Source organism: Molossus molossus, unplaced genomic scaffold (assembly GCF_014108415.1).
Source record: "Molossus molossus isolate mMolMol1 unplaced genomic scaffold, mMolMol1.p scaffold_m16_p_1, whole genome shotgun sequence".
NCBI classification, from domain to species: Eukaryota; Metazoa; Chordata; class Mammalia; order Chiroptera; family Molossidae; genus Molossus; species Molossus molossus.
This window is the reverse complement of record NW_023425344.1, coordinates 230,210,185-230,233,014: the sequence shown is the minus strand read 5'-3', so window position 1 is coordinate 230,233,014 and position 22,830 is coordinate 230,210,185. Positions and strand designations below refer to the sequence as shown.

Here is a 22,830-nt window from a genome sequence, read left to right as displayed (position 1 = left end):
AGCACACACATCGCCTAGCAGGGTTTGTCCACGGTGTCTGGAGAGGCCCAGCTCCTGACCTCGCATTGAGAAACCATGGGGTCGAGGTGGTGAACCCACCACGCAATGTACAGATGATGTATTATACAACTGTACCCCTGAAACCTATATAATTGTATTAACCAATGTCACCCCAATAAATTCAATTTAAAAAAAAAAAACTGTGGCGTGGCCTTTCTCAGGAGACACCCATCTCTTCTAATCCCAAACCCTGCGGCTCGACGGCTTCTCCCCCTGCCTTTGCTAGCTGTCTCCCAAGTCAGTCACAGACCTCAGGGCTTCCTGCCCCTCCCCCAGCACACACACTCTGATGCCAACCCCACTCGCGCCCTGGTCTTGACCGTTCGGCCTGGCTGCTCCCCACCCTCTCCGGGTCCCCCCAGCATCGCATTTGCATTCAGCCCTCATCCTCGGCGGGCGCGGAGATTTATAGCGCGGGGCTGAGGTTGTTACGCCCCACTGGAAGACGCCTCACACACCGAGAGGTAAACTCTTTGCTGAGGCTTAATTACGCACAGATGTTGTGATGGGGTGCCAGTGAGCAAAAGCAATCCATCTCTAGCTTTAAGAGCTGAACAGGGTTTGCAGCACGCAAAATTCGCTTCCCACTTGTTATTTGTTTAGGCAAAATTAATTACTCAGGAGCCTTACTTAATTCTACCATTGTCTTAGGAATGGTGTGCGGGTTTTAGAAGCAGCAGGTCAAATCACTACATTAATTATTTACCCATTTGGCATCCTCATTTCAAAAATTTGTGTTATTATTATTATTACATGTCTTGGTCTGGCAGATGCTAGTTGGCCCCAGCCAGGGGACAATTTTGCTGTTTCCATGGGAACAGTGGAGGAGATGGTTCTGTTTGTCTGGCTCACAGTTCTAGCTCTGAAAAGCACCCCTGCCGGGTAAGAGGCAACAGAATGTCCTTAGCCAAGTACCAGAGTTGAAGTCAGAAAAGCTGACTGCAGCCCAAACATCTCTACCCTGACTGCCGTCTGCAAAATGGGATGACAGTAGTTGGAAGGGTTCAGTGTCATCATACCTGCAGAGTTCTCAGTGCAGCAAAAGAAACATTCAGTAAATACTGCTTATTCCCTTGTATAACCAACACTTCTTGGAAGCCCCCTCTGAGCTCCATATCCAGGGTGGAATCAAGCACGTCCTCTTGGGCACCCACAGAAACATGGATAAGTAAGTCTTTGCCTGCCATAGCATGACTAACCAGTACTATAACAACACAGCTGTGTGTTCGTCCCCCACTAGATGGGACGTTTTCCAGGCAGGTGCCAACCATCTCTTACTCGTCTCTACATGCCCTGGCTCTTAGCAACAGGAACAGGTTCAGGAAACGCTCAAGCAACATGAAACAAAGGAATGAAAGAAATGGGATATGCAAGCAAAAACTTATTTTAGACTCCACAGCATCATGGTAATTAGTTAATATTATTACCTGTCTGAGAGGAGCCAAGTTTTCGCTGAACTGGTGGTTTGAACTTCAAGGCTGGGGCAGGGTCATCAGATCTAGTCTGCAGGTTTGGATAATTTACAGACACAAGAGGGTCTGTGCACCCATGTCTACGATGGTGGCCAAGAAGAAGCCAGTCGAGCATACTTGGGGCATCCAGACAGACCTGACTCCCAGCTTACTCAAAGAGCTCAACTTTGCCGATGGCTACACCTTCTCCCAAAATCAGTGTGTCAAGATGCTACACTGATCACCATGGCTATGGCTTTTCCTCCTATCAGCCAAACTTTACAATTCTTAGGTGGACAATGTAGACAACCCTCAGTCTCCCCACCTCTGTTAACCAATCCAGGGAGCAGAAGTGTAAACACTACCTCTTTCTCATAATGTCTTCCAAGCCACAGGGGCACCTCAGTCCAGAGGAGGAGACCTTCCCATTCAGTGTTCTGAGACAACCTCCCCCACCCGGGTGCTGCTTGGCAGCTCTGGAAAAGCTGAGGACTTGGCGACTCCCCGCTACATTCTCCAGGTCTCCTGAGTTAAGAGAGAAGGGCTGATCTCTTCTGAGAGTTAAAAGCCAATCTCTGTGTAGACTACTGCAGGATCCCACTCCCTGAACCATAAAGAGATGCCCTGGGTAAATGGATCCAAACCCCACCAAGGAGAAAATGTATTAGAACAGCAGTGTTTATATACATCTCATTCCAACCATTACGTGCCCTGTGGGGAACATCAGGACAGTTCTCAAAGACAGACCAGTGCCACCTCCTCAGCAGAGCCTTCCTGCCCTGATCAACCGCGGAGTCCCTTCTTCTGCATCTTCAGAGCACTTACCAACAGGACTTCTCACAAAGCTGCAACTTTGTATGGTTTGCTGTTTCCCACAGTAAGTGTCTTCTATTATACGGGCAGTTCTGTGATAATACTTGGAAACCCAAATATGTTCCGATGCTAGTGACATACAAAGCAACAGTTTGATCGTAGTGCAAATTCTGCACTTGCTTATGTGCACGATCATCCATGGGAAGTACCACGTGAACACAGAAAGCTGCATCCAGCGGAACCTCACCACATAACAATACACAAGACACACAAATGTCAAACGTCACCACATGTGATAGGGGGTCACACCCACCCACATCTGGTGTCACAACTTTCCATCCAATTTCAGGTAGCCTCCTTCTACCTCACAATAACTCACAAGCAGCAATTCCTCTGATGCCCACTTCGCAAGCAGGTGTCGGGTGAAATGCCATGTGTCCTGTGGTCTTAGGTATTTCATAGCCATTTAACATGTGTACAACTATGCTGCCATCTTTATTAGGTTCCTATCTTCTTTAATTTCCCTGTCACTGGTTATGTTTTTGAATGTTTTAAGCATAACCTATTTTCCCCATAGGCCCTGTGGTTTCTGTTGTGTGATTTTATATACTGTGGATTTCTAAGAACACATACGTTATGTTGTAGCAGAACTAATTGTATAGTGGAGGAGCTAATATAATACACATGAAGTGTTAGAAACAGTGCCAGAATGCAGTAATGTTAGCTATCATCACCACCACCACCACCATCATCACCATCATCACCACCACCACCATCATCACCACCATCACCACCATCATCATCATCATCACCGCCATCATCACCACCATCATCACCACCACCATCATCATCACCATCACCACCATCATCACCACCACCATCATCATCACCACCACCATCATCACCACCACCATCATCATCATCACTGCCATCATCACCACCATCATCATCATCATCACCGCCATCATCACCACCATCATCACACCATCATCATTATCGCCATCACCCCATATTCCCCGGAGGCAGAGACCACAGCTCACAGGCCATTGGGTAGCACCCAGTGTCTTAAAACTGTAGATCATTCAAAATACATGTGTTTGGTCAACTGACGGATCAACAATAACATTTGATATTTCTTTGTAATATTGCCTTCAAGGGCTTTAATGTGTATCGCTCAGGAAGATGTGCATCATTCATGTCCTACAAGGGAGGACACTCGGAGCCAGGACCAGTGCTCCCCTGCACTCTCCCATCAGACCACCATGCCCCCATTGCCCTGCCCCTCCTACCTTTAAGAAGTCAAAGTGCTTGAGCATTTGGGCTACTTTCTCCGCATTCCTCCCTTCATTGAGGAAATCTAGCTCCAAAGGCAGGTTCTTCTTGGCTTCATCCACCAGCCACACGAACTCAAAATCTGGAAACAGCTGCTTGATAGCCAGGACAAGCACCTGAAATCCATCAGACACCCCATCAGTCAGCTCATGGTACCCCACCAAGTTACCCTGCCCTCCTGCCTGGGTCTAAATGTTGACAACTTGCCAAGTCTTCCCTGGATAACGATGGGTGGGAAAAATGCTCCCCTGGAGCCCATCACTGGAGTCCATATCCGAGATGAGAAAAAGCCAACAGGCACCAGCAGTAACAACTACTACCATTTGCTGAGTGCTCCCCTCATGCCTAGCACCAGCTCAGCACTTTACTGAGTTACTCCACTTCATCTTCACAGCTCTGGGAGACATACAGTACACATTCCTATCACCTCCCCATTTCACAGATGAGGAAGTTGAGGCTCTAAGAGGTTATGCAATTCTTCTGAATTAGCCCAAAAAGGAAGCCCAGAAATAGAATTCCAATTGGGTCTACCCAGCCCCCAAACCCTTGCTTTTAAGCATGTCACTGAACTGCTGTCTTTGCTGCTCCCAAACGTGCAACATGGTCCTGTTCACAAAGGGCCGGAGCCTGCTACCACACTGTCACTGTGCTTCTGTTTCTTCTTAAGCTGCATGGTTAGTACCCGAGCATTTATAATATTATTTCCTATACTCTTTGTACATCTAAACTATGTTGTGATTTTTAAAAATTAAATTGGAATAAGAAAACAAAGTGTAGATAAGACAAGAGGAGTAAGAGATAAGGGATTCGACCACTGAGATGAAAAACTCGGATGTTTGGCAATTTGGCCCCATTATGGATTCTTTTTTTTTTTTTTAATCCTCATCCGAGGACATTTTTCCATTTTTTGTACAGACAGTGTGGGAGGGAGAGAGAGGAAGAGAGAGAGAGGGAAACATCGATGTGAAAGGGACACATCGAGTGGCTGCCACCCACACGACCAACCGGGGCCGGGGACAAACTGCAACCAAGGTACATGCCCTTAGCGGGAACCGAACCCGGGTCTCTCCGGACCGCAGGCGGACGTTCTAACCGCTGAGCCAAACCGGCCAGGGCCCCATTATGGATTCTTGAGTGAGGACAGGATGAAAAGGGAGTATCAGAAGACCTATCCGGCATTTCAGTGACGTTAAATGTTACTGGCAGAGAACCAGAGTCCAATGGCATCTGCAGTGCACCCCAGCCCTCTGTGAGCAGGAACTCAATGCTGAAGCTACCTCAGCACCAGAGCTCTGGGTCCGAGAAGTCTCACAAGTGCAGAGGCAGCGGCTCTGCAGTAGGTGAGCAAGGTTAATGCCAGGGACATGGGAGACGGTCTAGCATTCCAAGAGGGAAACACAGGAAGCAACTCTCCTGCTCTCCGACAAGCCCTCCTGTTGGTGCTCAAAGTAGCGCCTGGAAAGCCACGTACCAATCCTCCCAGTAATTCTTGGTATAGACTCTAGTCCCAGTTCTCTGAGAATACCCATCTCCACCACTGGCTAGAGCAGAAGTACGAGGAGCAAGAACTAAGGAACCATGGGTCTGTTGGTACCTTCCCCAACTGCTATGGACTAAGCACTTATGTCCCCTTACCCCCCAAATTCATATGTTGAAGCCCTACCCCCTGCATGACAGTGCTTGGATATGGGGCCTTTGGGGGCTAATAGGATTAGATGAAGCAGTGGAGGTGGGTCCCTTGTGATGGGATTAGCATTCTTGTAAGTAGATAAAGACCAAAGCTCACTGTCTCTGTGCCATGTAAGGACACAGAGAGAAGGCAGCTGTCTACCAGCCAGGAAGAAAGTCCGCACCAGGAACTGAATCATCCAGCACCTTGATCTTGGACTTCCAGCCTCCAGAACTGTGAGAAATAAATGTCACAGTTTAGCCCTGGCCGGTATGGCTCAGTGGTAAGAGCATTGCCGCAGACCAGAGAGTCCCGAGTTCAATTCCAAGGGCACGTGCCCCGGTTGTGGTTCGTCCCTGGTCCCAGTTGGGGTTGTGCGGGTGACAACCAATCAATGTGTCTCTCTAACATCAATGTTTCTCTCTCTCTTTCTCTTCCTCCCTCTCTCCCTCCAGCTCTATCTGAAGATTAATGTAAAAATATCCTCAGGTGAGGACTAAATAAATAAATAAAAATAAATGTCACAGTTTAGGCCACCTAGCAGTGGCACCTTGTTGGGGCAGCCCAGTCTTTCCAGAGGACTTATTGGGCCCCACCTATGAACCTTGGCTCATGCTTCCTTTGTCCTGATCTATAACACTACATCCAACACAGCGTTAGTCCGAAGCGGCACAAAAGAAATAAGGCTAAAGCAGAGCCACTGACTGCAAAGCATTTATGGTTTTGTTTTTAAACATAGTCTTCGGCTATGTACCAGACACCAGCCTAAAAAAATCATCACACAGAATTATTGTATTCAATTTCTCTCAAAACTCTTTTTAATTACATTCGGCTACAGTCTAATTTCTTTTAAGTCTTGTCTAGTCTTTCACGGGCCAGATCTGTGACCTTATGATAATCGATTTAGTTTATGTTTTGTTTTGTTTGTGTTACATGAAACTAGAAGGCAGAGGTAGCAACAGCTAGGCCCAGACCGCATGTGTCAGACCCAGACACCTGGGCACAGCAGCCTCCGGGCATCGCATCTCATCACCATGCCCTCAGATGGCCCTTAGCTGCCGCCAAAGGGGAGGCAGAGCTGGCGCACAGGGAACAGGAGCACCTGCCCAGGCCTGGGCCACCTGAGGCAGCTGCATTCCACTCTGGGCTCTGAGTTCAGGCAAGAGACCTCTTTGGACTTTGGCTCCAACCTAAATTCCAGAGTTTCTCACCCAGGAGGGAAAAGGGAAGGAGATACAATGAGGCTTTGTCATTTGTTCATTCAACGTGTACTGATTACCTCCTAGTTAATGACCCTGGGTGAGACACAACCTAGTGGGGTGTATACCTGGGAATGAGGCTTCTGGCCTCATCAATTACTACAAAGTAGATAACATAATTAGTTATTACTAGTACTACTGGTTATTATTAATATCTAATGTCATTAATCATGAAGGCAGTCAAAGTTTTTGACTGGTATTAATTACTAATAACTAATTAGTAAAATAATTCATTGCCCTAAAAACTGTACATTACTCATTGAACTGGTTTCTAAAGCATTCTGTGGGTGGTGGCTGAGGTACTCCCTTGGTCACTTTAAAATGAAGGTCTGTTTGAATGAAAATCAGTGGTTCTTAGCTTTCCAGGAGGACACCCTTGTAGGAAGCCACCAATTTGATAATTTGGTACCGGCTATGAAGCCCAGAAAATGTATATGCTCATATAATTTTGCACATAATTCAGTGGGTTGGGGAGAGGGGTCAGATTAAGCATTGTCTGGTCCAAGTCTAAAATGGTTTGGGCTACTGCCATCTGAGACTTTTCTTGGCTGAGGAAAAGAAAATAAAACTCAGTTTCACCTTCTGTTTTCATTCAATTCCCTTCTTAAGAGCCTGCCCTAAGTAGATTCACTTAAGTTTTTTGTTTGTTTGTTTTTTTGACAACAGATGCAATCAACTAAAATAAAACAGGTGTTGTTATCAATTTGACTTTTTGATTTTTCTTCCAAAGGTATCTTCTCCATAAAAGTCTTCCAAGAGCCAACATTTTCACCAGTCTCGAGCATGTACTCAATAACCGGCAGATGTTTATTGAATGTTCACATGAGTAAGTGAGCGAATGAATAAATGAGCATCTTAAAGGGTTGTCCTCTCCCCAGAGATAATTATATGTTCACATGTGTGTTATTCAAATGGATTAAGATTAAATTTTTCTATTTCTGAGGTTTTGGTGGGTAAAAATTTTACCTGAGAATTTTCTACTTGGTTTCTACTTACGAATCAAATCAATCAAGGTATACTCAACAATTAATACTTCCTTCAAGGTAGAATAATGAGATTATTTTCCCATAGGGTCACTGGCTCACAGAAGGAAAACTCAACTGTGGGCCACACAGAAATATAATGAAAAAATGAAGAGTCTCATAAAAGCTTGAAAATCTGATTGCTATTTATAATAGCCAAAAAAAAAAGGGAGGGGGGGGGGTCATCATTATTTAGTGCCTACTACAGGCCAGGCACTGTGCTACAAGGTGCTATACATGTATGTTCTCATTCCATCCTCTTGCCCATTTCGCAGGGAAGGAAACCGGTTCCAGGAAGTTAAAGCACTTCTCAAGGTCACGTAGCTTGTCATTTTAAATGGGAATTGGACCCAGGTGGGTTTTTTGCTTCTTTCTTTGTGCAGCCCTGTCTCATGCAACACAATACAGGACCATACAATGTGAAGCCTGAGATAAGGCATAAAAAGAGCTTTGTAAACTGTAACATGCAAGTGGAATACAAGTTCCTATTATCACAGCATTACATATTATAAAAGAAATAATGTTCTAGGGGAACTAGCACACTAAATAGAACATCTGCACAGATCTGAACTGGTAGAAATGGAAGTTTGACAAGGATCGAAAATCAATTCAGAGCGATGTAAATAACTTGCCGTGCATGGGTTTATCTTTGTTCTGATAAGTTGTTAATGTGCACACTTTTTAGAAAACAGAATTACAGAGTGAAGAGAAGTTTCCATGAGGTTGTCTACATCTCTGGGTTTTAAAAATATATATCTTTAAAAATAAAATCAACCATTGGATTCTGTGCCAAACACAAACATTACCTAGCCACCCACTGTTCAATCAACATATTCAGAAAAGAAACAAGATGACAGGCAGCATGCGCTGAAAATGTTGTTCAAAAACATGACTGTCACAGGTCTTTATTTTTAGAGGCCCTTAGAATGGGCTGGGTGGCATCGAATGATGGGTCAGATTCTGATGCTCAGACCAGAGTCCCATCCCAACACTGCAGAGCACCTTGGGGACAGGTGGTCCACAGAGAGCAGGGCACTTGGTCAAGAGTTACAGTCTTTAGGGGGTGATGGGCAAGTGGGTGTTCAGCATCAAACTCAGAATCTTGAGAGATAACAGGGTGGCATCACTATTGGGACCTGGGGATTATGATCTTACCTAAGTCCTACCCTGCTCTCAAACCGTGTGATGGCAGTGCAATCCGGTCAGCTGAGCTCCCTGCTACTGGGGGCAGGCAGGAGCCGCCGCAAGCCAGCCCGCCCGCAGACGGATGGACTCTGCCTTGTCAGTTCACCCCTTCCTGCTGAATCATTGTTCCAATCTCTGGGCCCAATTAGTCTGGCTCTGGACAGCCACTCAAATCAATAAGAGTCACTGGCCGTGCATCTAGAAGTAGAGCTGCCCCAGCTATTAAAGGGACAATATCAGGTGATAATGACAAAGCTGAAAACACCCTTGGCTGTGCCTTTCTCTTTTGTGCAAAGTCACCAACACCATTGGGTTCATCACACACCATTTACTGAGAGTCGGCCTTCATTCCTCCACCACCATTCAGTAGTCTATCCCAGAGATTGTCCCCTTCCCAAGAGGAGTGCCAGGTTCACAAAGGACACAAAACACAAGGTGACACATGCTATTGAGTGCCAGCACAAAAGCCATGTCCCCTACCCTCCTGGCTAATGGAACCTCAGATATGTGCATCTTTCATGTCCTTCAAGGAAGGCAGGCCTTAGTCTGAGAAGCTGAGTCATGATTGGTCAGTGAGCCAATCAGAGTGTTCTCATTTCTCTTGCCAAGACTGATTTAGGCTGGGGCACGTGGCCTGCTTCCGGCCAGTGAGAAATGAAGGCTATTCTACAGAAGGGCTCCTTTTCGGTAAGGAGCATCTAGATGTCACCATCTTGTAATAGCAGAAGCTGCTGCAGCTGTTTTTGGACCATGAGGGGCATTACCTTGGAAGGACAAGCCAGAATGGCAGAGTGGAAGACAAAAGGAACCTAGGTCCTTAAAAACCACAGAGAAGTGCTGGAGTAGTCAACGTTGGAAAAGTTGACACTACTACCAGAAGTCCTGAAATGTGAGACAACTTCTTAAACAGCAAATATCCAGAGGTTAAGCCTATTAGTCACTCTCTCCTTAGTATGAACTACTTCGATCAGATAGCCTCCCTCTCACACCATGCTGTGACCAATCACAGGGTTGCAGGGGAGAGACGAACACTAGTGGACAGTGGGAGAGAAGGATGAGCGCACGCACCACCTGAACTGTCCTGAGAGGAAGTGCCAGAAGCCATGCAGAACAGTGGCTCTGCCTGCCCCGTCTCCAAGTTTCTGGTGGCTGCGGTAACCCTAACGCCCCCTAGAAATCATTCTTCTGGCAAGCATCCCTGAGCACCATTCTGGGGTTGTCATTCCTAAAACCAAGGCAGCGTTTTAGGTCTAGACTCAAGAAAAAAAAAAAAAAACTAATTTCAAATATAAAATAAAATGAGCTTTCCAGTCAGGCTCTTTTCAGCTTTAGAGCAGAGAAGGGTGACCCAGGTAGAATTTTCTACCAGAGATGAGCCCAGTGAGAAGGTAGCACCATCTGGTGCTGTTAATGCTGATGGTCCACAGAGGTGGTGACCTCGGGCCTCGTTTCCAGCTTCTCTACTGAAGGCTGTGAGCACAGGTCTCTGATCCGCTGGTGATCCCAGCCCCAGCACTGCCTCAGCCACTGCGAAGGAGCCACTCTGTATTCTGCACATGGCACTAGGCTGCACGTCCCAAGGAAAGCATCTGATGCTTATCTCCAGAAGATGCCAAATCTTTATTACTGCTATTATTGCTATTGACCTCACAGCCACCATTACTCAGGGAGCCAGCGAGGCTCAGAGCAGAAAAAACAGTGTCAGCTGTCCTCCAGTCCACGTGGGTCTTGACAACACTGCCAGCCAGGGGCAGGTTTCCACCTGGCACAGGAGTGGCTGCTGGGTCTGAGGACATCCGGGGGTCCTCCAAGACTCCCGGTTCACTCCCAGCAATGGTCACTCCACAGCCACTGACAGGTGCTGCAGAAGACTCGGGTCTCCAGGTGGGTTCCCAGGGCCACTCAGCAACCCTGCTCTCTGCCAATGCACACAGCAGCTATTCCAAACCTTCACCCCCACTCGAGCCTCCAAAGCCACCTCCTACCCCCTCTTTCTCAGCAGATGGTCTTGCCTCCTACTTCAGAGAAAAAATAGAGGCTATCAGGCTGGTACAACTCAGCTGCCCACCTTCCCCCAACCCCCCCCTCTGCCCCACACACTCATCCTTACCCAGCCTGACCACTTTCCTCCAGCTTCAAAACAAAGGCTGGCCAAGGCAGCTTCCACCTGAGTCCTTGCAGCCCAATCTCCGAGTCTCCTCCTGGACCAGCTCTATCTCCTGAACCTCCAATCCCCTCGCTCCGCTGTGCCATCCCCATCAGCTACCTGAACGACCTCTAATCCTCACTCTCCCTCACCACTGATGGCTAAACTTAAAGAGAGTGTTCTACGTTAACTGTCTCCATTCCCTGGGCCCTCAGTCCTTCACCCCACTCACCCACTTTCCTCACTCTTCCCAAGAACTCTAAATCACCAAATCCAAAATATCCTTTTCTGAGCTTTACTCATTTTATCTCCCCTTTGACGACATTGAGTAATTTGGGCAGACTGTATTTTCCAAAATGGCTGCAGTAACATCCCCCATTCTAATGCTCCCTAGACCTCGCCAGACCCCCATCGAGACATGGAGTCGACTTCCCCACTCCTTTAATGAAGGGGGCCTTTGTGACTCCTGTTCTTAACAGTGAGGAGGAAGTCACCTGCATGACGGCCAAGGAGAGGGCATAAAACTGTGATGTACTTCCAGCCTTGTTCTCTTAGGACGCCTGCCCTGAGACCGGGCGGCCATGCTGTGAGGCAGCCCACACCACCAGGGGAGGGCTGACGTGGAGAGGACCTGAGGCCGGGTCCCACAGCCCCGGCTGAGCTCCCAGCCAACAGCCAGCACCCACTTGCCAGCCACGTGAGTGAGCCACCTTGAAGTGGAACCCCCGGTTCCAGTGAAGCCACCAGCTGGCACCACATAAAACAGAGAGGAGCATCTCTACCAAGTCCTGCCCGGATTGCAGATTCATGAGCAAAACACGACTGTTGTTTTAAGCCACCACATTCTGAGGTGGTTCATTACTCAGCTCTCCACAACAGTGCTCACTTGTTGAAATGATGTTCAGAGACGCAGCAGCACTGCTCAGTCCTAGCTCCCTCCAATCCCTCTGAACACGCCTTCTCTGGGGAACGTGTCCTCCTCGGCACACTCCCCGATGATGAGGTTCCCCAGGGTTCTTTCCTTCTTTTTTTCACTCTATATAACTTTTCAAGTGATCTCAACTCCTCCCCCAGATTCAGCTCCCACAAGTCTCCTTGGTGACAAATCCTGCACCTGTGTTTGCAGCCTGAACTGCAGATGGACAGGACTTTCCTGATCCAAAACTCCTGACAGCAGTCTCTTACCAGACATGGTTGCTCCAGCATCATTTCACTTTGCTCTGAGAGTAAAATCCAATCCAACTCTCTTACTCTCATAAACAACTACACTTCCCAGGCTCCATTGCCAACTGGCTTCCAGTCAGGTTTGGCCAGTGGGCCACATGTGTAACACTGGGGGACAGGGGGAGATCGAAACCTGCTACCTCAAACAGCATCTGTGGCTCCACCTTCCAGGTGACAGGTCCTGCACCTGAGACCCATCTCCCATTGGACCAGCTCACCACGGTCCCAGCTTCCACCAGGTAGCCCCAGCTCCTGGGCTCCAGAGAACCCTCTTTGCCCCTCCACCTTGAAGGAAGGTCATTCTGTTGGTAACTGTCTTACCAACCCATCTGTTTCCCAGAAAGTCCATCCCCTGTGAGTTCCATTTTCTGTTTCAAATTCCTTCTGAAATTCCTAGAACAATTTCTTTTTTCCCCAGCTGGACTCAATCTGACACACATGGCCAAAGGCATCCAAACTCAATCATTTAAGTCAGAAACCCACAATTTACATTAGTCTCCTCCTCCTCATTCATACCAGTATTTGCCCCCACCCCCTGGAAAGCTGGTCAGCATCTGGATACCACCCCCTGAACCCATCCCTCTCCTCCACCCCCATTACACTGCTTTGGTTCACGTCGCTGTTTCTCTCAGACTACTGCAGCAGCCCCTCAATTAGTTTCCCTAGCTACAGGCTTTCTTCCTTTAGACATCCTCCAGGCTGCCAACAGATTTTTATTTCTAATGCACATCTGATCATGACTTCCCCACTGACTACAAGAGACACTCAGATCAGATCAGCTCCAGAGAAAATATACCTACTATGTCTACCACTCTATGCCGAGCCTGGAATACAAGGCCTCCGTGTTCTCTCCTGCCTACCTTCCCAGCCCTCACCTGCTACACCACTGAGCCAGGGGACGTTCTCCACCCTGTTCCTCTAACCTGGGGCCTTCGCACAGGCTGGGCTGTCCTTCCGCTGCCTGGCTGTCTCACGGGCTCCTCAGTGAAACCCCTCAACGCCCTCATCAGTCCAGGCACAGTGCTCCCGGCACTTCACAAGCACCCCTTGGACAGAGCTCATGTCCCCACACTGTGACTGTCTGTGTAGAGACCTGCCCCTCCACTACACAAGGAGCTCCCTGGGGATGAAGATACTGCTCATCCACCTGACGCCAAAGAGACCTGCAATACGTGTGCTTAGTCAGAGTGAGCTGAAAGAATAAACTAAGAGTTCACCATGCGGAAGGGGAGCCAAGGAACGGGAAGGAGCAAAGGAGGGAGAGAGACATGCTGCCAGGTTAAATGGACTGCTGACCCCGTGGAGGGCCTGGCTACTGCCCGGCTCACCCTCCCTCCCTTGCTCTGGGCATAGAGCTGGAGAAGTCCAAAGACATGGTCTCCACTAGAGCCTCTGCAGGGCCACCTTTGGGCATGCAAGCTTGTTCATTCAGAACATGGGCACACCTGTAATCTGCATGAATATTTCTTTGTGACCTGCCTATCATTTTTATATCCCTTCGTTGACCACATGCTCTCTTTTATTGTAATTTAACGAATTAAGAGGTAATTTGTCTACCCCCAAGGAAATCAACTTCGGTTCGTCTCATTTCTATATCCTCCTGAGGTCCCCTCGGCCCCAGCAGCTGTTCATTGTGTTCTGAGACCACCACATGCAGTTTCCAGGAACAAATTAAGAACTGACCATCCCAGCCATGGGGTCCCATGGTCGCAATGTTGTCACAGTACCTCCTTCGTTGTGGTCTCAAGCTTCTCTCTGCCACTCTGCTGCTCAAGGGGCCACATCTACCCACCAGCTGTGAACCAGTTTCGCTGGCGCTGCCTGATCGCACGGAAACACAGGATGAGAAAGAGGGCAGGCGAGAAGGGAAGGTCCTCACCTCCATCAGGAGAATGTCCTTCGAGCTCTGCACCTGGACCTTTGGGTGTTGGACCTTCACAGCCACCGTCCGCCCATCATGCAGCACCGCCTTATGGACCTGGGCCAGGGAGGCAGCCCCCAGAGGGGTGTCGTCAAAGCTCATGAACAAATCATGGATCTGTCAAGAGTGGAGAGAGGTTGGAGCAATTAAGATGACTCAGTTCAGTGAGAGTGGCCAGGAGGATGGACCAGAGCCAGTACCACCGATGCCCCCACGACAGGTTCTTCTGCTCTTCCAGTTGTATGCCAGCCCAGCTCCTGGCCTGGGCCCTTTGCTGCCACAGAGATTCACACCAGGCAAATGGAGGGAGTGAGACAGAAAACACGTGTGGACGCTGTGTTCTCATACGTGTGCAAAGGTGCCCTGAGCACCTCCATTCAAGGCTGAAGAAGTGCTATCTAGTGTTCAGAACTGTGCATAACCAGCCAGTCGAGTGTCTACCATTGTGCCTCCAAGGATCTCACATATGGGCATAATCAAAAGTCAACAGGCCCAGGCCCAGAGCAGCCCAAAACAAGTCAGATGGAAGATTTCCAACCCCATCAAACTGGAGAGCTCAAGGAACCCTGGATGGAGGCTGCAAACTCAACAACCACCTCTTGTTCCTGCCTGAGCGGCGGCCTCAACATGGGTGTCCAAGCCCATTCTCAGCCTGGCCACCGGGCAGAGATCCCAGGGCTGCAGGCCTGAGCCTTGCATTTGATCCCCACCTGCAAGGCCACCCAAAGGTGGCCTTGGGCAGATCCCCTGCCATTTCTATGCCTCACTTTTTCTATGAAATGGTACGTATACCCTTCTTCTTCCATCTTCTCTTCCCTTCTGCCTTCTCTGTCTTCCTACCTCTCTCCCTGCTCTATCTGAAGATAACTGCAAAAATGTCCTCGGGTAAGGATAAAAAAAAGAAATGCCATACCGATTTTCCTGAAGGAAAAAGTCTTTCTGACTTGATGGGCACACCTACATGGTCCAGATATAAATATTCTACCAGATGGAGGCCCCCAAAGCCTTTTGCAAGATCAGCCAAGGCTGAAGTTCTCATCCTCTGTTTCTTGAAGTCCCTGGATAGCCTCACCATTCTAAAAAGTCCAGATGTTCACATACACACCTGTGCAAATGTGTATGTGTACAGTCACACGCCTTTCCTCCTCCTCACACTTCCCCAGCTCGCAGGCTGGGGCCGATTCAGTCTGCGCCCCCCACCTCCTTTGCCCCTTCTGAGAGAACACTCAGCCCCTCAGCCCCTCTCCCCTCCTTGGACTTCGCAAGTAACATGACCCACAGCACCATCCCATCCCCGTTTCCAGGCTACACCATCACTTTCCTAATCTTGTCTCATAAATCACTCCCTCCAGCCCTGTCATCATTTTTTTAGCTTTCACTAAACTCCATCCCATTTATCAACATCCTGTGGAGGCCAAAGGTCCAGGCAACATGGGAGGGGCCTACACTTCACTGTCACGAGACATAGGTATGGACTGGCTTCCTTGTCCCCCTTCTTCCTCATTGAGTTTCTATCTGTCCCCCTCCTAGTGCCTACTTCCCCCTTCTTCCACAACCATGCACCTGTCTTTTTCTCTCCTTAGTGAGTTCTATGCTCCCTGAGGGCTATATTCTTCCCACATCATCCACCACCTGCCTCTCTGCACAAGACCCTATACTCTGGACCTCAGACTAAGAGAATGCAAGTGCCACCATCCATATACACCTCATTAGAATATCAGCTCCCAGTGGGCATGGATTTCTGTCTGTCTTGTTCACTGTTGAATGCCCTGCACCTAGAACAGGGCTGGAACTAGTCAGTGGCAAACCAAGATTTGTTGAAGGATTGAATCCACTATTCTCTCCATTGGAGAAGAACTGGATGAACTCTTTCTTCCCTTTGAAATGACTGGACCTTCCTGTTCCCACACTCCTACTAATCCAAAGGCCTCAAATGTGAAAGCACATGTCATGTGTGGGGTTTTACAAGGCAGACTCCACCTGTTACTCCAGGTAAGTATGAGACCCAGACCTGGCCAATCAAAATGCTGAATACCCTGGGCCACAATGACTGGCTCTGAGATAGACACATGACTCAACTGGTCCAATCAGACTCGACTGTTTTACTTTTGTTTGAACTGTAGGAGAAGGGATTCTTTTTCTGCTAAAATTGAACTTGAAACCTAGAAATGCCAGGTGTTACACAGTAGCAACAAAGAGAAAAGCAAAGCCAAGAGACAGAAAGAGTGAATCCTAATCACAATGGCTGAGCCTCTTGATCTAGCCATGCCTGAATGCCCACCCTATAATTCCTTTTTTTTTTTTTTTTTGCTTAAGTCAGTTTGAGTTGTTGTCTGTCACACACAACTAAAGGGGCTCTGACTAATACAGTACGTCTTCAGCCCCAGCTGGGATAAAGTAAAGAAGCACAGGCATGGTGCCCAGCATCCCCAAGAGGCTCCATAGTGTGAGTTCCATCCTCCCTTCACCCTCTTGCTGGGATAGGAATCCAGGCATAGAAGGGAGGTTGAACTTCATCGACATTCCCGGTGATTACATAATGAGATCAAGGTTAAGTTCCTTTGGAAACCCTCTGTAGTTCCTAAAAGAGCATCAAGAAGAACATTTTCCAGAGCAGAGCTGTGAACTCGGACCCTCACCTCCCAGGCAGTAACAATGGCCCAACCTCCCCACTGCAAAGGGACTTGGGAATGATCTGATCTCTCTCCCTAGGAGCAATGGCTCATTCTCTGAGAAGGACAACCAGACTTCAAATCAGTGTCATTGCAGGGACATTGCAGAGTCACTGCAACCAAAGAGTGACATGGCATTACTAGGGCTGTGTGGCACAAAAAGCTGCCAAGAGCACTCCAAGGGGAGTGAAGAAAGGAACAGGCCAAGGCAGGCTCCCCATCTCCAGGGTAAGAGGAAGCCTGATTCCCCATATACTTAGGGAATGGGAAGAGGGCCTCCCATAATTCCCTGCTCCCAACAGGTGATAGAGGGGGTCCTGAGATACCACCCAAGCCCAGCTGCCAACTCAGCACCCTAAGCAAGGCCCCACTCTAAAGACTTGTCCAAGTTCCCAGTCTGACAGTGGAAGCAGAGAGGTGTGGGAAATGAGGATGCACCACTCACTCTGTGCAGTGACCTGTCGGGCAGATGTCCCACCCCACCCCAGCCCCACCACCTCCGTGTCCCTGGAGCCATCCCTCCCCTCTCTATCAGGGAGCAAGTCACAAGCCCACACTCTCCTGTGCTTATACTTACACACACACATACACACTCACACAATAATTGATTGCTAGTGGATGTTCCTAGCTGGCTTATAAAAAAGGTAATTAAAGATGGGTGCTACAGCCTGTAATTAAATATGAATAAAGTATCTCTAAATGGAACCTTGATTCAAAGTGTTCAGGGGAAGTACTTTAAGCTGACAGACAGTAAGGAAAAGCAGACCCTGTCCGGAAAGCAGGATTACACCCCCCACGCAGCTGAAACAAATGCAGCCCCTCCAATCCGGCCTGGCCCCCAGCCCTTTCAGCGGAAACCATTAGCAGAAACAAACTGCAGCACGGGCAGCAATTAGATCCAAGCAGGGCCCTGGGCTGCCTCCAGTCACTCGCAGAAACCTGTCTCCCCTTCTAAGGCTTTCTCTCCCCCTCACCCTCCATCCTTTCCCACCCCCCTCTGGGTCTGGCAGCAAAATCAATTAAGTAAAACAACTGCATTTTAAAATGACTAGTTATGTGCTTTTTAATTACTGTCGGCCCATGATTCAAATATATCGATATCCTTGTCTAAAAGAGGAAAAATAATCAGGAAAAAAAATTTCTCCAGCTTTGTACGGTCTTTTGTTTTTTTTTAGGGATGTGTGTCTGTGTGTTTAGGGTGGTTTTTTTATGAGCAGAAAACATCAGAGGGCAGGGGGAAACGTGTCATCCCCTGGGGGTCAGCAGGCTGACGTCAGCTGGGGCCCAGGAACCCAGAGACCACGTAACATACCCCCGCACAGGGCAGAGCGAGAGGCCAGAAAAGCCAGCTGTGCACATTCCCACGAAGCCAGGTTCCTGGGCAATGTTTCCAAAATGCCATACTGAGCAGCCAAACCCTGGACAGGGTCCACATTCTGCCCAAAATAAGGTGACAGGAAGACGGGGTCTTCTGGAGAAGCCACCATATGATGCCCCAGCTTCCCACAATAAAAATAACAGCAGCAGCAACAGGTCAAGAACACACAGACCGTCTTCCACGGAATGTGTGTTCTTTCTGAGGTTCGGAAAGATCCAACTGCTGATTCCACAGAGCTACGGAGGTATCGTGACTGCCAAGCTGGGAAGAAAGAACCTATTTGACAGGGGTCAACCCCAGAAGTCATGAAACAGTGTTGCTTTCTGAATCCCTGCGTAATGCTCTGAATGGCGTAATGCTCAGCTCTTACCAATCTGCTAAAGAGCCTCCAGGCACCGAACCCAATTGTCCAGCTGGCCCTGCCAAGGGCATCCCAGGTCAGACCAAGCTTCTATCCTCGACAGGATGGTGACAAGTGACTGACCAAAGGAGAAACAAGGAGCCAGGAGCAGCCATACCCTCAGATGGCCAGGGGCATAGGACTTGACAGGCATTAAGCCCTCATGACGGCAATGCAAGCTCTGGGTCCCACACCCAGGCTGAAATTCTGGCTCCACGGTGCACCAGCTTGAGGAGTTACATTAGCCCTCTGTGCCTCAGTGTTCTCTTCTGTAAAATGGGAGTTTTAGTACCAACATACACAGCGTGCCTACGGTACAGCCTACAGAAGTCCCCAGTAACTAGCAGGAGTGATGTGCGCTAACGCCCCATGACGAGGGCAGAGCGGTACAATGAAAACAGCACCGGACAGTCAGCAATTCTAGGCTCCTGGTTCTGTCCTGTCAGTGAGCAGAAACCACCGCCCTCGGTTACCCAGAGACTGTACCCGCCTCCTAACGGACCCGCCCACTTGCGTTCCTTTCCCCTCTAAGCCAACCTCCACACACAGCGAAGACTAGCTTTCCCAACATGAGCTGATCGTGTCGCTTCTCTCAGCTTAAACCACTTCACCAGCTTCCTGGGGGCCAAAATCCTTACACAACCCACAGGGTCTGACCCTGCCTACCTCTCCTGACCCTCTCCTCCCGCAGACCCCAGCTCTCTCTCTACCTCTTCCTACCACCAGCACACTCCCCCTTCACCCACTGCTGGACCTTTGCACGTGCTGTCCCCTCTGCCCAGAAGGCTCCCCTCCCTTCTCCTCATTCAGATAACTCACCCTTCAAATCACAGCTCAACTGTCACCTCCTCAAGGAAGCCTCCCTGGGTACCTTCCCAGAGTTTATGTGCCCTCAGCATTACATCCTGACACATAATTAGTGCTGTTTCCTAATGAGCGAACAGAGGTGAGAGGTTCAATTTTCTGTGACCTATTCTTGGTTAGGGAACATGGGCCTTCCCACTGATCCAGGGTAGTTAAAATACCTCCCAGAAGTGGCTACTGTTCCTTCAAGGGGGCCAAAGGAGCCTCCCTGGTGCTGGGCACATCAAGAGCTGTGGGTAGAGGGACTCTGTGGAAATGTTGTGATAATAATGATTAATAAAAAGCAGATAAACACCCCGTGTGGCTGGCCAGCCTGGGAAGCCATCCATTAGAGCTGTCATTCATTAGAGATGGGGGAAGGGGGGTCCTCAGCTTAAGCAAACCTTCTGTAAATTGTAGGATGCAGGCACTGACATTTGATGAATTATTCCTCATAATCCACCGTTGGCTGTCATAAATCTAATCTTTCAACGTTCCTCATCTTAATAACTTGTACAACCTCACAAGGGGATGTTGTCTATGTCTCTGCTGTGACCACAATCTCAGGAGCAACCAGAGATCCCAGGCAGTGCAGCGTGACGCCGGGGACCCCCCAGCCAGGGCAGCCCAGGCACACATCCCTGGGTGATCAGAGCAGAGGTAACGAGCTGTCCTTGGAGCCATGAAGTGCCTAGGGGCCACGTGTTCATACCCCATCACAGGGCCGAGAGACGGGCGGGGCCAGGACTCAGACCTCAGAATCGGGCAGAGCTCTGTACCTCCACGCCAGCCTGCTCACATGAGGACCTATTGCCCTCCCTTGAACTTGAGCTGGATTGGCATGAGGGATGTCAAGATATCTTTGCTCTGCAGGGACTGAGCATTCAACCATGGATAAGTCCTTGTACATGCATGCTTGTTGCCCTCAAAGTGCTCTTACGTAATTCTCACTTGCTCTTGAGGTTAGGTAGAGGAGATAGAATTTCCCCCATTTTAGAGACAGGAATATATTTGCTAAAGGTCATTTGTTTATTCATCTGACAACTGGTTACTGAGTAACTGATATGTGTAGGGCACTGTGCTAGTCTACCAGGGACTCGATCGGGAGCGAGTCCAAATCAGGTAGAGCCTCCACCCTCTGGAGCCACTACTGGACTTGAAGTCAGTAGGGAGACAGAAACTCATCAAATAATCACAAATAAACATAAAATGGCCAACTCTAAAAAATACTATGAAGGGAGAGGTAGTGGTACCATCAAGAACCTGTGTTTAGAGGATCGAACCTAGGCAGGGAGGGCTTCCCTGAGGAGGCGTCAGAGAACTGAGCGCTGAAGGACGAGGAGCCAATTACCCAGCTGAAGAAATAACAGACAAGCAATCCAGGCAGAGGGAACATCCTGTGTGAACCATAAATGAAAGGAATAACAGGGCAACAGGACACAATCAGAAAGAAGATGACCAGCAACTCCCAAACCAGCATCCAGGACGACTTGGGCTCCCCAGGCCTCCCCCAGGGGAGGGTTCCTCGTCCAGAGCCCCGACCCCGGGGAGAGAGCCTGGCCACAGTGACTCACGTTCATTTCTGGTGAAGCCCAAGAATTCTCAAACCTGACAAGCTCATTTTCACAAAACCCCAAAGGCCTTTTTCCAACAACCTTCAGATGTTCCTATACCCGAAAACATAGGAAGAGAGAAAACAAGGCAAAGCGCCCTCTGCGTTTGCCATCAGGACAGACTTCCTCAGCTCCCGGCAGGTGGCAAGATGCCACCCAGCACACGAGCCTAGGCTGTGTTCCCGTGCCTCAGAGAGCTGAGGTGCCAAAGCCCTGCAGTCTTTCTAGGACACTTCCTCTCGGAAGAAGTTTGCTAGATTCGCTTTGCATGTGGTAACAGCAGGGCCCGGGAGTTTTAAAAGGAGGTAGAGCCAGACTTCCTGGGTCTCCTGGGCAGACGCCCACTTCTGGGGGACAGCACCTACACTACTGGCCGGGCCCAGCGAGGAGGAGCAGTGGTTAGGAGTACCAGCCCCAGCCTCGAACGATTTCTCATGTAACAACACCCACTGGGCAGGCGTATTCCCAGTGTTAAAGGACATTATCCAGCTACAGCAGCGGGTAGCACACTATAGCCCTGGGGCCAAATGCAGGCCACCGCCTGTTTTTGTACAGCCCATGAGCTAAGAATGCTTTTTCACATTTTTAAGTGTTTGGGGGGGGAAATCAAAACAGTGTTTTGTGACACGTGAAAATTAAATGACAGTCAGGTCCATGTCCAGAAGGAAGAGTCACTGGGACACGGCACTCTCACTCATCACGTCGTGGATGCCTGCTCTCGCCCTGCGACGGCAGAGGTGAGCAGTCGTGACAGAGCGCACGGTCTGCAAAACCTAAAATATTGACTATCCGGCCCTGGGAGGCAGGAAAATGCCCCCCTCAAAGATGTCCATGTCCTTAACCCCAAAGGTAAGGCTCTTGAGATGCAGAGTATCCTGGACGAACATGGGGCCCAGCATAATCGCAAGGGTTCTTATCAAAGGGAGGAGGAAGGTCAGAGCAGAGATATGACAAAGGAAGCAGAGGTCAAAGGATGGTGGGGCGGGGTTAGAGATGACACTGCTGCCTCTGACGATGAAGGGCCACCGGCTAAGGAACGGAGGCAAAGAAAGGGATTCTCCCCTAGCGCCTACAGGGGTGGGGAACCTTTCACTGCCAAGGGCCATTTGGATGTTTATAACATCATCCTGGGGCCATACAAAATCATCAACTTAAAAACTGGCCCGCTATATCTGGTTAGACTAATTTGGTGAGGCTGTGATGTTAGCTGGTGTTGATTTCGCGGGCCTTCCATGGCCCATGGACCGGACATTCCCTCCCCTGCAAGGAACACAGCCCAGCCAACACCTGAATGTTTGAACTCCTGACCCACCGAACAGTAAGATAACAACGCTCTCAGTATATGTCCGTTTCTATTCCTTTGTTGTATTTCTCAGGGCAGTGGTGAGACTAGAAAGCTGAGGAGCAAGACAGGGGGATGCACAGCAGTGTGGGGAACACAAGACAAGTGGGAACCCCAAGATGTGGCACCAAAAAGGCACAGCACAGCTTCGGTCCCGCTGTGCCAGGTGACAACCCAGCACCAGTCCCGCCTCCCCCCACCCAGGGCAAGAGGGCCTTGGCTCCCCTGGCGGCCTCTGACATATTATTCCTTCCCAGCCCCCAGGTCAGATCCTAAAACCCACTTGGCTGTAATGACCTCTGCCCCAGGAGCCCAGTTTCCTCTCTACCCTCACAGAACTCAGTCATCAGTCCACACACCAGAGACGGGAGAGCAGCGGGGCCCTCGACTGACCTCTCACCGCAGGTGATTTGCAGGAGCTGCTCCGGCTGTTAAAGTCGCAGCCTCTCCCTCTCCAAGCCCAGTTACAGGGGCACAGCCACACCGCCGCACACCCACAC

General features: G+C 49.3%; 1 protein-coding gene across 2 annotated transcripts in view; it reads right to left on the bottom strand.

Annotated features, from left to right (window-relative positions):
• The window catches only part of ADCK1 (aarF domain containing kinase 1), a 108,792-nt gene that overhangs the window by 22,746 nt on the left and 63,216 nt on the right, over positions 1-22,830 (bottom strand). For both annotated transcript variants that reach the window (XM_036246516.1, XM_036246525.1), the window contains exons 5-6: positions 14,041-14,199; positions 3,614-3,772 (exon numbers count right to left, since the gene is read on the bottom strand). In XM_036246516.1, coding sequence (XP_036102409.1) covers positions 3,614-3,772; positions 14,041-14,199 — 318 coding nt within the window. The remainder of the gene's footprint in view (positions 1-3,613; positions 3,773-14,040; positions 14,200-22,830) is intronic.